General features: G+C 40.0%; 1 protein-coding gene and 1 pseudogene across 2 annotated transcripts in view; one reads left to right on the forward strand and one right to left on the reverse strand.

Moving 5' to 3' along the window:
- Positions 1 to 15952, reverse strand: part of MCMBP (minichromosome maintenance complex binding protein) — a 69443-nt gene that overhangs the window by 13111 nt on the left and 40380 nt on the right. The window contains exons 8-12 of one of the 2 annotated variants that reach the window (XM_068548667.1): positions 14235 to 14335; positions 8057 to 8229; positions 7586 to 7709; positions 6292 to 6409; positions 660 to 825 (exon numbers count right to left, since the gene is read on the reverse strand). In XM_068548667.1, coding sequence (XP_068404768.1) covers positions 660 to 825; positions 6292 to 6409; positions 7586 to 7709; positions 8057 to 8229; positions 14235 to 14335 — 682 coding nt within the window. Of the gene's footprint in view, positions 1 to 659; positions 826 to 6291; positions 6410 to 7585; positions 7710 to 8050; positions 8230 to 14234; positions 14336 to 15952 lie in introns of both variants that reach the window. The other variant, XM_068548666.1, reaches the window with a different exon arrangement.
- Positions 11466 to 12539, forward strand: LOC137767812 (Y-box-binding protein 1 pseudogene; annotated as a pseudogene).

Below are 15952 nucleotides of genomic sequence, written 5' to 3' on the forward strand. Positions count from 1 at the left end.
ATTTTGTATGGGGCATCTTAACAGGGCTAAAATAATCTGGTAGAACCAAAACTATTTTTATACAGAGATAAGGTTACTGAATTTTACTGAGTTTATACTCACCTTTGCCTTAATTCTACCCAGTCTACACTATTTTTTCTATTTTTACCTCTTGAACTTAACCACCAGCAAAGTGTCTTCTTAATTCTCATTTGAGCATAGATAAAGCAATCTGCTTTCTTGTAATTTTATAACATGTTCCATAACTGAGGTTAGTGCGAGCCATCTGATCTACTAAATATTTTTTCAGAGATTCTTTGAAAAAAAATTTTTAAATCACATTGGCTGGTAAAAAATGTTTTATTAGATCTTATCTACAACTTTTCTTTTGAGGTAATACAGGACTAAAGGCAAAACCTCCTCTCTTTTCAGCCTTTAAAAAGCTACCTGCTACTTACTTGGTGGATTATCATACTATTTTCAAACTATCACAAAACATAGTTGATGTACACAATTTATTTGTTAATGATATATGCTTTAACCAAATTCACAGAGCAAGCCTTTGTCTTAAATACTTGTGAAGTGTGAATTTGTCTTTGTTCAGTTATTCCTTAGAAAATCATTACCACGCCTGGCTTTGCTGGGAGTTAGAAATGGAAGGACAACGTCCGTGCACACACCTGGCGTGTCCAGCTGCCCCTGTTCCAGGAGAGTTTCATCAATTACAAGAGAAGTATTGCTGGGCAGCTGGAGGAGCCCGCTGACCAAGCGATTGGCTGTGTAGTCTTTGTGGGGAATGAATTTCAAGTGGTTCATGTTCGCTATAGTCATCTGCAGATGAAAAGACTGCAAAGAGAAATTTTTTTAATGATCAAGGAACTAAGTTTCCCTCTTTTAAGAAAATATATATTTGGAGTTAAACACTACATTTTATAATGGAAAGAAAGAGCTTATTATTTCTAAGGGAGTAAGCAGTCTCATGGTTTCTTGAGCTCTTAGAAACAAAAATTTCTCCACCATAAGAATTTCTGATTCTATGAGCTGCTTTATTCTCAGCTGTCTTGTTCAGTGTTCTTGAAGAATATTTTTTATTTCACCAGTGAACCAGAAACAAATGATAGACAACTGATATATATACCAAATATTCAGAGGCTTAACTTCTTTAACTGACCACAGGCTAACAAAACAGAAAATAAAATGTTTATTTACACATCAAGACGGAGAGAGAAAAGCTTAATTTTCCTCTGTGCTCCCTGAATTAAAATCACATTCACCAGTAAAGGTAAACATACAGTAGAAGTAGGAAATCATCCATACACAAATACGATATCTAAATCAGTAATCGTGAGAGGAGAGGACAAACACCAAACTATACTGCCCAAGGTGATCTACAAATTCAATGCAATCCCTATCAAATTACCAATGGCGTTTTTTACAGAACTAGAAAAAAAATTTTTTAATTTGTATGGAAACACAAAAGACCCCAAATAGCCAAAGCAATCTTGAGAAAGAAAAATGGAGCTGGAGGAATCAGGCTCCCTGACTTCAGACTATACTACAAAGCTACTGTCATCAAAACAGTATGGTACTAGCACAAAACAAAAATATAGATCAATGGAACAGAATAGAAAGCCCAGAAATAAACCCACAAACATATGGTCAATTAATCTACAACAAAGGAGGCAAGAATATACCATGAAGAAATGACAGTCTCTTCAATGAGTGTTGCTGGGAAAACTGGACAGCCACATGTAAAAGAATGAATTAGAACATTCTCTAACACCATATAAAAAAATAAACTCAGAATGGATTAAAGACCTAAATGTAAGACTGGATACCATAAAACTCCTAGAGGAAAACATAGGCAGAACACTCTGACATAAATGGCAGCAATATCTTTTTTGGATCCGTCTCCTAGAGTAATGGAAATAAAAACAAAAATAAACAAATGGGACCTAATTAAACTTAAAAGCTTTTGCATAACAAAGGAAACCATAAACAAAATGAAAAGACAACCTACAGAATGGGAGAAAATATTTGCAAATGACACAACTGACAAGGGCCTAATTTCCAAAATATACAAACAGCTCATACAGCTCAGTATCAAAATAACAAACCCAATCAAAAAGTGGGCATAGACCTAAGTAGGCATTTCTCCAGAGACGACATACACATGGCCAAAAGGCACATGAAAAGATGCTCAACATTGCTATTAGAGAAATGCAAATCAAAACTACAATGAGATGTCACCTCACACTGGTCAGAATGGCCATCAAAAAGTCTACAAATAATAAATGCTGGAGAGGGTGTGGAGAAAAGGGAACCCTCCTACACTGTTGGTGGGGATGTAAGTTGGTGCAGCCTCTATGGAAAACAGTATGGAGTTTCCTCAGAAAACTAAAAATAGAATTACCAAAGGATCCAGCAATCCCACTCCTGGGCATACAAACAAAACTCTAAACCAAAAAGACACACACACCCCTTTGTTCATAGCAGCACTATTCACAATAGCCAAGACATGGAAACAACCTAAATGTCTATCAACAGATGAATGGATAAAGAAGATGTGGTACCTATATACAATGGAATACTCAGCCATAAAAGCCAATGAAATAATGGCATTTGCAGCAACATGGATGGATCTAGAGATCATCATACTAAGTAAAGTAAGCCAGACAAAGACAAATATCGTATGATATCACTTATATGTGGAATCTTAAAAAAAAAGATACAAATGAACTTATATACAAAACAGAAGTAGACCCACAGACACAGAAAACAAACTTATAGTTACCAAAGGGGAAAGGGTTGGGGGTTGGAGGGATAAATTAGGAGTCTGGGATTAACATAATACACTACTGCATATAGAACAGATAACCAACAAGGACCTACTGTATAGCACAGGGACGTATACTCAATATTTTGTGATAACCTATAAGGGAAAAGAATCTGAGAAAAAAATACATATATATGTATGTGTAACTGAATCACTCTGCTGTACACCTGAAACACAACACTGTAAATCAACTGTACTTCAATTTTTTTAAAATTTGTGAACCACTATATTGTACACGTGTAACTTATATAATATTATATATCAACTATACTTCCATTTAAAAGAATTTTAATAAATTTTGAAAATAAAATAAAACATATCCATTCAGCATAGACAGCTGCAGACCTCTGAATAAATTGCTCCAAGGAGGCCTGAGGTGTGGAGGACTCCGCACTATCATCAGCGCTGGGGGTCTCGGAACCTGCTCCACCCGGGAGACGCTGCCTCCTCACCCAGTCTCAGCAGTAGAAAATCAGTTAAGCCCACCTGCACCTCCCTCAGTCTTCCTGAGCCCACCACACTCAGTGCCCTCGGCACCCTGCGCTGCACTCCAGTACACTCCAGTGTACTCTACGATCACTCTGGACCATAAAGAAGTATGGGGCTTCCCTGGTGGCGCAGTGGTTGAGAATCTGCCTGCCAATGCGGGGGACACGGGTTCGAGCCCCGGTCCGGGACGATCCCACATGCCGCGGAGCAGCTGGGCCCGTGAGCCACAGTTACTGAGCCTGCGCGTCTGGAGCCTGTGCTCCGCAACGAGAGAGGCCGCGACGGTGAGAGGCCCGCGCACCGCGATGAAGAGTGGCCCCCGCTTCCCGCAACTAGAGAGAGCCCTCGCGCAGAAACGAAGACCCAACACAGCCAAAAATAAATTAACTAATTAAGTTTAAAAAAAAAAAAAAAAAAAAAGAATAAAGAATAGATTAAAAAAAAAAGTATGTGTGGTACAGGTGGAGACTGGGGTGGGGAAGGATGTCAAGGAAGAGAGAAGATGTATTTTCAAAATGCAGAGGATTTTTGCACTTTGGCTCAGTAATTCAAAGAAAGCGGGGCGGGGGGGGGGTGGTGGTCATATTATAGATACAAGGAAATGACCCCAAAAGAAACAGAGTCTGTCAAAACAAAAGGTGGCATAGAGCAGGGTGCAGCTCCATATAAGCAAAAGCAGGCCACTCACACTCACTGCTACGAAAACTAAGTAAGATATTAAAAAGGCAAGTGTTTAGAAACAGTTCAGGGCTGGCTAGACACAAACATAAGAGTAATATAAGGGAGTGGGATATGGTAAAAATGAAACAGTAAACAAACCACTACAAAGTGATGTAGAACAAAAAGAACAAAATGGAAATACCTTACCATGCAAGAACCTTGAGTACTTTCCTCATATCACTTTCATACTTAAAAATATAATTCATGTCCCAAGTATGTGCTACTTAAATCTTGGCCTCAAGCTTTGAGTGGCCCTAGGCTGCCACTCAGACCTCACGTCCTACGCTCCCTCCCCAGCACTCATTCCATGGCAGTACACCGGCCCCTCGGGCTGGCGTTCCTCAAACATGCCCAGCACACCGCGCTCAGACCCTGAACTTGTTCCCTGCACAGGACAGACACTTTCCCCAACACGGCCCTGTGTCTTGATCCTGGGCTTGCATCAAATCTCTCCCTGAACTCCACCCTGGAGAGGGCTTCCCCAACACGCTGTACATGTCAGCAACTCCACCCTGGCCCACCCCCCAGCGCTCCCTATCCCCTTCCCCTGGGCCTTTACTGTTCTCCATGGCACTTCAGTGACATACTATATATGTTATTTATTATTTGTTGGTCTTCCACCACCAACAAAACGTGGTCCAGGGCACTCCCAGGGAGTTGCTGAAACCCCTTCAGTAATTTTCAAAATGTGGTCCAGGGCACTCCCAGGGAGTTGTTGAAACCCTTTTATGGGGTCCATGAGGTCAAAATCACACATGGATAAAAGATCCATTCAATGTGCAAGACAGACCAATGCATTTACGATAGCAGAGTATAAAAAGTTCATTGATGAGATTACAGATTTCACACGACTATCCTTGAAGAAAATGCCATATGGACAGTTTTGGTCTAGTATCAGAAGAATATCTACAGTTATCTGAAAATGCCATTAAAAGTCCTTCCTTTGCCAACTACTTTTTCATCTGTGTAAGGCCAGCATTCCTTCATATACTTCAGTCCAAACATCATGTTACAATAGACTGAATGCAGGAACAGATATGACAATCCAGCTGTCTTCTATGAATCCAGACACTAGAGAGACTGGCAAAAATTTAAAACAATGTCACTTTTATCACTAATATTTTTTTGTTTGGAAAAATGGCTATTTTTTACAAAAATATTTTACTTCTGTTCATATGTAATTGATTTTCAATGAATATTTTAATATGTTTTTAGTTTTAACTTCTAATATGGTAAATTGATAATAAAAACCCAAAAAACATCTCTTTGAGTTCTCAATAACTTTTTAACAGTGTAAAGTGAGTCAAGGAGAGTGAGAAATGTTGGTCTGTTTAGTCCACTGCTGTTTCTTTTCTTTTTTTTTTTTTTTTTTAATTAATTAATTTATTTATATTTATTTTTTGGCTGTGTTGGGTCTTCGTTTCTGTGCGAGGGCTTTCTCCAGTTGCGGCGAGCAGAGGCCACTCTTCATCACGGTGCGCGGGCCTCTCACTATCGCGGCCTCTCTTGTTGCGGAGCACAGGCTCCAGACGCGCAGGCTCAGTGGTTGTGGCTCACGGGCTTAGTCGCTCCGCGGCATGTGGGATCTTCCCAGACCAGGGCTCGAACCCGTGTCCTCTGCATTGGCAGGCAGATTCTTAACCACTGCGCCACCAGGGAAGCCCCACTGCTGTTTCTTAAGAGCCCAGAAGACACTCAATAAACACTGGTTAAATGAATGATCTGTTTCAACCTCTTAAATTTCCAAAGTAAGAAGTGATCGGCATTGCCAGTCACACAACTAATCGGAAGCTATTCCCCTGTCCCCAAGATCTTACTACCACACAAACACTGCGTTCCAGATGTCCTGGCAAATAAATGTAGCTTGACTTTCCGAACAGGAATTAAAACTGGGGCAGTAGAGATAAAGTTATTACCTCAACTAAAAGAATTATGCTCCTATAATTTAGAGTTTACTTAGATTTACGATTTTAAATCACACAAAGGATACCAAATTGTACAAACAAATTGGCATCAACAGAGAGTGCAATGTTAAGGGAGTCACTACAGTTGTGTTGTTACTTGAAGAAGCCTGTGCTAAGGCAATAAAGGAAACGTGAAATGTTTAGGAGTTAGTACATTTTAAATTATGAAACTAGGCAGGCTTTGTTTCCCCTTAATGAGGTCTGTTAACATCTCAAAGTTAAATATTTGGGTTGAATGAAAGACAATTAGATGGACGTTTAAAGCGTACTTAAGCTTATAATACATATTTATATTGATCTTACTGCTGGAACTAGATGTTGAATAATTCGATATAAGTGTTCCGTGAAGGTACTATTCCGTGGACACCCACTCAAGTTAACCGTAAATTTTCCTAGTGGAAGAACATCTCTTCTTGTATATCTAGAAAAAAAAAGATATCAACCAATAAGATACACAGGTGATTTCCTGATCTCCATCAAAAAGCAAACGAAGAAAAATTAGCTTAATACTGTCATTAAAATTAAAGCAGATCACTCTGATCAGTTGTTTTTTTAATCAGAAACAACAATAAAAATAATAGCCAATATTTAAGTGCTGGGCACGTGCCAGGTACTGTTCTAAGTACTTAAATGCTTTCTCATTTAATTCCCAAACACTCTGAGGTAGGTATAATTATTTTCATTTTACAGATGAGAAACCTGAGACACAGAAATTTTAAGAAACACGCCCACATTCACATAGCCAGGAAGTGACAGAGCTGAATTTGAACCCAGGTAGTTTGGTTCCAGAGTCTATGCTCTCAACCATCATGTACTATTGTCTCAAATCCTACCTGAGGAAAGATTTGTAGTACAAAGATGTTTAGTGGAGGATTACTTAAACAGAGAAAAAGTAGGAAAACCTAACATTTAGGGAAAAAGTACAACTGTCTGTAATGAAATACTGCACAGCCATTAAGAGGTTCAAGAAGAATTATGATAGGAAACGCTTAACACAAATGATAAAAGCAAGATAATGATCTGTTTAGAGTATAATTGAGATCTAAGTAGGGATGGATACATATGTAAACAAAAAAAGATGATATGAACAGGTACCAAGATCTGTTAACTGAGATCATCTTTAAGTGGTGAGATTACAGACAATTTCAATTTTCTTCTTTATGCTCTTGGAACTTGTTGAAGGCACACATGTTATTTTGAAATCAGAAAACAAAGAGCTGTAGTGAAGTGAAAGGGAGAGGGGCACATGTCCACGGATACAAGTGAGATGTACACCCAATGGACCTCACAGAGCCTTGGGATGTATAAACAGAGAATTCAGAATGCAAAAAGGATAAAACAGCTCATTTTACTCATTGGCCAGGTTCTTTATCTGATTTTTGCTCTTAAATTTAAGGAGGTACAATCAAAATGCTACATGTGACACTGAGAAAAGTTGAAAAAGGAATTTCTGTGATTTGGTATAACACCTGTTACACTGAACAAATAACCATCTGGTGATGAAGCCTAATAAACAAAAAAAGAAACCTTTCTGTTCTTTTCCCCTCTCAACAGAACACCAAACTCCCTTAATTCCCACCAGGAACAGAGTACTTACACTGTAGAAATGAGATGTAATATAAGATATTCAGCAGCCAAACTGTCTCCCAAAAGGGCGTGAGTGAGGAACCCAAGCAGTTCTGCTCTGACTGGAGACAATTCAGACATGAAACTGGAAACAACTGGAGAGAGAAGGGAGACCAGATTCAGAACACAAACCAGTTCCTCTCGTGTCTCTTAGGTTAAGAAGTAACTGGAACAAAGCACTGCACATCAGTAGATGACTAGTATGGACTTAAAATATTGGTCAGTAAGTGATGCCAGTTGTCAAAATAAGACAGCGTGTATACCTTTTGGGGGGGGCCTCATTTTAATGAAGAGAATTAACACAAAGGAAAATGGGGCAAAGAAATGGTGACCGCTGGAGAAATTTATTCTGACGACCGAGAACCTGACTGACCGCTCCACCACGCAGCTCTCACATGCTGGGTAAGTCTCTGGGCCACGAGGCTTCAGCACTTACACTTACAGGTTTTGCTCTCCTCCTTGTTAAGGCAAGCAGGCAGTAAAGGGTTGATGTGCTGCAACTTCTGGGCTAAAACCACATGGATTCTTGGCACTAAGGAGGCAGGAGGACTGTGCACTCTCTGTTCTTCGGCTGTGTCTGTGCATTCCATTGGATCTAGCAGCGAAGAGGCATCCCTGCGGAGAGATGACAGAGCTTCAGTTCACAGAGGCGGCAGCTGTATAGATGTAAAAATAACACACATCTCTGAAAATAAAATGAGAACTCAAGCCAAGAACAATTTCACCTGCACATCTCCTTAAAGAGCAGAAAATGCTCCTCTTCCTTGTAAACAGTTACATCACAGATTTCAGGCTACTTTGGTCATATGATGAGATAATGTATTTATTCTATTCTTCAAGATCAATAACATTTTTACTGAGTGTGCTGTAACTGCAACAAATGGGATATAGCATATCACTCATCAAGTTACTTCAAAATGCAGACACCCTTTCTTAAGCTATTAGCTGGGACATCAAATACTTCATCGCATGTCTCAAAAATGGGGGTCTCTTCCTTAAAAGCCATCAGGTGTCTACTATTCAGTGTGAAGAATCCATTCATCTCTCTTGCTAATTTTTCTTCCTAAATTTTATTCTTACATGATACCTCTCTTGAAGAGTGAATAGACAAGCAGTGAAAAGGAAGTGAGTTTTTCAGATTTGCTAGATAAATTAGCAGATGATAGATTTATTGTGAGATGATTGAAACAAATGACTAAAATGTTTTTAGACTTTACAGACTGACGCTAGAGAGTAATCAATTCATATCACCATCTTCCTTAAATACAAGAATGATACCAACAACCTTTATATAGTGTGTACCACGTGCTGGGCAATGTTCTTCGCTTTGCACACACAAATTCATTAAAACCTCACAACCACCCTCATGTATAATGAGGAAACCAAGCCACTGTAGAAGTTAAGTCTAAGGTCACAAAGCCAGTAAGTGGCCAAACCAGGATCCCAACCCAGGCCATCTGGCTCAGTCTGTGTACTAAAATGCCTCCATAAATGAAGTAACTCAAGCAGGAAATTCACCATAACCAGAAACAGCCAAGACAAGCAATTTTGTATGCCATTATTATGGAACTGTTATTTAAGTTTATTTAAAGTTGTTTAAAATGTCTGTTTTGCATCATTTTTTAAGTGTGAAAAAATAAGTTCTTCCTATGGAAAACCAAGATGAATGTCCAATATTTAACAAAAAACTCTACTGTAGGGGCAGAATATAATTCCTTTCTTTTGCCAACCTCAAAGCAAAATAAAAAAGAATGAGGATGATCTGGATTTTCAGAATATATTAAGTGAGGGGAAAAAATATGTAAAAGAGCACATATACCATGCCCCCCTTTTATATAAAGGTAAGTGAGGAAAAAAATATATATGTATCTGTTTTTGCAAAAAAGAGATACAGGAAGGATAAAAGCAGAACTGAGGCTGGTTCCCTACAGCAGCAGTCCCCAGCCTTTTTGGCACCAGGGACCAGTTTCATGGAAGACAATTTTCCCACGGATGGGCGGGCGAGTGGAGGGTGCAGGGGTTGGGGGGGGTGGTCCAGGTGGTAACGCAAGCAATGCGGAGTGGCAGATGAAGCCTCGCTCTCCTGCCCTACAGAGCATGGGTGGGAGCAGGGTAGAGGAGATGAGGGTAGTGGGGAATGACATTCCTACATTCTTTTTATACAGTTTTGATTTTGCAACAATTTCCACGTTTTCTATACTTATCTTTAAGTACAGAAACCAGTAAGGACAGAGGGAAAACTCTGCAGTGAAACACAATGGAAACAAATGAACCTAACTATGTATAATGAATAACAACTAGCACAGCACTGAAGTGGGAGGAAGTCACCCAAGTCACTCTGGAACACAGCTGACTATATATACACTCTCATTCTAAAATAAAAAGATTTGGAAACAAATAATGAACTCAAGTTACTAGGTTTGTTTTTTGCAGTGGTACGGGTTATCGATTCTGAAATTACCTTCTCTGCACAGCAGTCTCCTCTTATCAGCAAGGAATACATTCCAAAACCCCTAGTGGATGCCTGAAACTGTGGATAGTACTGAGCCTCATATATAATGTCTTTTCCTATATACACATTCCTATGATAAAGTTTAATTTACAAATTAGGCACAGTAAGAGATTAACCATGATAACTAACAATAAAAATAGAACAATTATAATGATATACTGTAATAAAAGCTATGTGAATGTGGTTTCTCTCTCTCAAAATATCTTATTGTACAAATTTAATGCCTTTTCCATCTTAACTAAGCACTTATCACATACCGTGACTGTTAACTTTTGCAGGTTGAGATGCAAAAGCGAAACTAGCACTAATTTCTTTTTCCTTCTCAACAATTTCACATAATCTTCTACTGTTCTTACTGTAGATCTTAACAACCTCAGCATACGATTTTTTTTTCTTTCCGTGTAAGTCAAAAAATTTTACCTTTTCACTTTAAAATAAAGCACTTTACAGCTTTTCTTTGGCATACTCAAATTGCCAGGATCACTACTCTTGTGCTTTGGGGCCATTATTAAGTAAAATAAGGGTTACTTGAATACAGGCACTGTGATACCTGGAAAATCGATCTGATAACTGAGATGGCTACTAAGTGACTAACGGATGGCATACCCTGGACAAAGGGATGATTCACGTCCTGGGCAGGATGGAGTGGGACAACTTGAGATTTCATCACGCTACTAAGAAAGGTATGCAATTTAAAACTTATTGTTTATTTCTGGAATTTCCCAGTTAATATTTTCAGACAGTGGTTGACTGTAGGTAACTGAAACCATGGAAAGCAAAACCAAAGTAAGGGGGACTCTACTATATCATAGAATTGAGCAAAGGAATATATTGAGGATACTGGGAGTCGAGTTTCTTTCTGTTAGAAAAGGGAATTACAAATATGGAAAGGAGGAAGAGTAGGATGACACCGAGTTGTGGAGCTGAACTGAACTGCAACTAGGAAGACTGTGAGCTCATGGTTTCTGATATTGTAAATAATATAAAAATATATGTAGATGTGTGTATATAAACGTGTGCGTGTGTGAGTACATATATATTTATTTCCTAGCTCTGCTGAAACGGCATAGAAGCAATGCCAACTCAGTACCAATGAGCATACCGGTACTCAAATCCTGATTTTTTAAATAAAATTCCTCACTAAAAGGAACAGGTGCTCCTTGGAAAAAGGGCTGATACTGAGGCTGAAGCATGGGAAGTACAAGATGAGGCTGAAACAGCTTAATGCATCAGAAAATATATGTTCAAAAATGGTAAGATAAGGTCATGTCAAAAAGAACCCAGAGTCCTATCGGGAGCGGGAGCGGACCCCGGAGAGCCCCGAGCAGCCCCACTGCCACTGCCGGCCCCACTCACCATTGCCGCAACCATGAGCAGCGAGGCTGAGACCCAGCAGCCGCCCGCCGCCCAAGCCCCCGCCCTCACTGCCGCCGCCGCCAAGCCCGGCACGACAGGCATGGGCAGGACTGGCATTGGCGCAGGGCGCGGCGGCCCCGGCGGCCTCACGTCAGCGCCGCCTGCCGGCGGGGACAAGAAGGTCATTGCAGCAAAGACTCTGGGGACAGTAAAATGGTTCAATGTAAAAAACAGATATGGTTTCATCAAGAGGAATGACACCAAGGAACATGTATTCGTACACCAGGCTGCTGTAAAGAAGAACCCCAGGAAGTACCTTCGCGGTGCAGCAGATGGAGAGACTGTGGAGTTCGATGTTGCTGAAGGAGAAAAGGGTGCGCAGGCAGCAAATGTTACAGGCCCTGGGGGAGTTCCAGCGCAAGGCAGTAAATATGCAGCAGACCGTAACCATCATAGACACTATCCACGTTGCAGGGGTCCTCCACGCAATCCCCCGCAGAATTACCAGAACAGTGAGAGTGGGGAAAAGAATGAGGGATCAGAGAGTGCTCCCGAAGGCCAGGCCCGACAGCGCCGGCCCTACCGCAGGCGAAGGTGCCCACCTTACTGCACGCGGAGACCCTGTGGGCGTCGACCACAGCATTCCAACCCTCCTGTGCAGAGAGAAGTGATGGAGGGTGCTGACAATCAGGGTGCAGGAGAACAAGGTAGAGGAGCGAGACAGAATGTGCCCTCCTCGCCAAAGACGCCCAAAGAGGACGACAACGAAGAAGATAAGGAAAATCAAGGAGATGAGACCCAACGTCAGCAGCCACCTCGACATCGGTACCGCGGCAACTTCAATTACCGACGCGGACGCCCAGAAAACCCTAAACCACAAGATGGCAAAGAGACAAAAGCAGCCAATCCACCAGCTAAGCATTCACCCACTCCCGAGGCTGAGCAGGGCGGGGCTGAGAAAATGCCGGCTTACCATCTCTACCATCACCCGGTTTAGTCATCCAACAAGAAGAAATGAATATGAAATTCCAGCAATAAGAAATGAACAAAAGATTGGAGCTGAAGACCTAAGTGCTTGCTTTTTGCCTGTTGCCCACATAACCAGAACTATCTGCATTATCTAAGCAGCAAGGGTTTTTTATTATTTTTACCAAAAGACGGCTCTTTTTGGTAATGACAAACGTGTTTAAAAAAAAAAAAAAAAAAGAAAAAGCCTGGTTTTTCTCAATACACCTTTAAAGGTTTTTAAATTGTTTCATATCTGGTCAAGTTGAGATTTCTTAAGAACCTCATTTTTAATTTGTAATAAAAGTTTACAGCTTGATTTTTTCAAAAAAGTCAACAAACTGCAAGCACCAGTTATAAGGTCTTAAATAATAATTTTAAAAAAATAAGGACCCAGAGCCTGCTTAAAGTGGCTCCCAGTAGCCAAATATGGGAAAATTTGAGCCTCAAAATAAGTAACAGATTAACGTCCACACTAACATAAACAAAAATTACTTGAACGAATAAATAGGACAGAAATCTTACAGTAGAATGCCAATGAATAAATGTAGAAGGAATGACTGAACAGAAAATCACCATCAGAGTAACAATTGAGTCTAACAAGAATCATCAATGAATGCTAAAATAAGTGGGTGAAAGTTAAATGAGAAACTGGAAATTATATGGTCTTGAAGTATCTCCCTCTAAATTACCTGTTAACTACAAAGTGAAAAATAGTAACTTTACAGTACAGAAACCTGGTAGACACCACCTTAACCTGAGCAAAAGAATATACTAAGGATAATGGGAGTCAAGTTTCTGTTAGAAAAGGGAATTACAAATACGGAAAGGAGGAAGACTAGGATGACACCGAGTTGTGGAGCTGAACTGAACTGGAACCAGGAAGACAGTGTGAGCTCATGGTTTCTGATATACCGACTTGTAAATAATATAAAGACTGATGTACGTGTGTACCACAAGTAACCAAGAGATCAAAAAGAACTTCACCAGTAAGGGGATACTGTACCTGCTGGTGTGATACACTGGGAAGGATACATCACTTTGTAGTTTCCTGCCCGAAATGTATAACCAGAATCTAATCACACGGAAACATCAGACAAACCTAAACTGAGAGACATCCTTGAAGACACCTGAAGAGTGTCAAGGTTCTGCTCTGCCATGTGAGGACACAGCAAGAAGACAACCATCTGCAAACCAGGAAAAAGGCCCTCACTAGACACTGGCGTCTTAACCTTGGATTTCCCAGCTTCCATAGCTGTGAGAAATGAATTTTTTGTTGTATAAGCTGAAAGAACAGAAAAAGTTGTCAAGGCCTTGAAGGACAACAAAGAGCTGGAGACTGCTCCAGGTTAATGCAACGAGTGACCCTAAGGATCCTGGACCAAGAAAATGACTGTCAGAAAGAACAGCAATGAGACAATTAGTGAAATTTAGTGTGGTCTGTGGTCAGTGTATTGTGTATTCACCACAAATTTCCAAACTTTGTAGCTATACTCTGATTATATACGAGGAGGTCTTTGTTCTTAGGAAATATGAATGCAACAAGTATTTAGGATATGACATACGTAACTTACTCTCAAGTGTTTCCAAAAAGTGTACGTATATATAAAAATGCGTGTATATAAAAATAAGCAAATGGAGCTTAAGTGTTAACAACTTGTAAATTTGGGTGAAGGGAGAAAGGGAGTTCTTTAGAATTTCAAACTTTCAGAAAAGTTGGAGGGTAATTATGTCAAAACAGACTCACCTTTCATCATTATTCAGTATACTTAGCACGGGATCCACAGACAGTATGCCATATAACTCAAGAACATCATTTACTTTAAAACAATCCCAGTCTTCATAGACCTAACAAGAGGCCACACAAAATCACATTGTTAGGACTAAATAACACCAAAAAAGCATACAATATTAGTCTTAAAGTTCAAGTAATCATAATATCTTAGCATTTTAAATCAGAAAATGAACCTCAAAGCAACTCCTTTATTTGATAAATTGAGATCAAGAGAGGTAAAGCACTTACCTGAAGTCACTCTGCAATGAGCAAATAAGTTAACAACTAAAACATGGGACCTCCTGACTCCTGGCCAGTGTCTGTTTCCCCACTACATTCAGAGAAAAGGCTTTCTCCCAAGGATGATGGTCAACTAAAACTAGAAACATGCATTATCTCAAAATCTATTAACTACATCAAGAGAAGGGAAGAACCCACGATTATTAAGTTTGGACTTACTCACAAGCTATGCAGTGTTAGGAGGATTAACACAAACTTAGAATGGCCATGAGGTTTCTCACAGTAAAGAGCCAAACTTTCAAAGCTGTCTATCATGATGGATATTAGAAACTGTCAAAGCCTCCTACTGGTGAGACCTAAGAGAAGCATGGAGGGAAAAACGTGCTAATTCTTGCTCCTGTGCTACATAACTGAAGTGCCATTTAAGTTTAAACCACAACAACTAAGAACAGAAATTCTCAATGATCATTTCTGAAACTTGTATCACTTGTTCACCTCTCATGATTAAAAAATCAGAATGAGCAGAATAGGGGAACAAACTATTAACAGATTTTTTTCCTTCTACCTTATTTTAAATCTAAGTGACAAATGGCTTTTGATAAGAAAAGGAAGAATGATGAAAATAAAGCAGATAGGGACTTCCCTGGTGGTCCAGTGGTTAAGAATCCGCCTTCCAATGCAAGGTACGCAGGTTCGATCCCTGGTCCAGGAACTAAGATCCCACATGTGGTGGGGCAACTACGCCCGTGCTGCAACTACATAGCCTGCGCGTCTCAACTAGAGAGAGGCCAGCGCACCGCAACAAAGATCCCGCGCGACTAAGACCCGACGCAGCCAATAAATAAATAAATTAATTAATTAATTAAAAAATAAAGCAGATATTAGTAAGTTAGAAATGATATAGGAAGGAAATAGGTATTAATTTAAAAGTAGTTCCACATCTATCTGAAATATCCATTTTTTGTAAACAATGCTGTGGCAGGCAAAAAAATGTCCCCCCACCACTCCGACCAATATCCACATCTTAATCACTGGAATCCTTGAGTATGTTACCTTACATGTAAAAGGAACTTGTATAAATTAAGGACCCTAAGATGGGGAGATTATTCTGGATTGCATGGGTGGGCTCAATTCAATCATACATGTCCTTAAAATTGGAGAATCTCTCCTACCTATGGTCAGAGGGAGATGTGACTATGAAGAAACGGTCAGAGGGCTACATTACTGCTGACTTGGAAGATGGAGGAAGGGGCCACAAGCCAAGGAATAATGGCAGCCTCCAAAAGCTGGAAAAGGCAAGAAAACAAGATTCCCCCCCTAAAGCCTCCAGAGAGGAACCAGTCTTGCTGTCACCTGAATTTTACCCCCAGTGAGATCCATGTTGGACTTCTGGCCTAAAGCCTGCAAAATGATAAATTTTGTTGTTTCAAGCCGTGAAGTTTGTGGTGATT

Source organism: Eschrichtius robustus, chromosome 7, assembly GCF_028021215.1.
Source record: "Eschrichtius robustus isolate mEscRob2 chromosome 7, mEscRob2.pri, whole genome shotgun sequence".
Taxonomy (NCBI): domain Eukaryota; kingdom Metazoa; phylum Chordata; class Mammalia; order Artiodactyla; family Eschrichtiidae; genus Eschrichtius; species Eschrichtius robustus.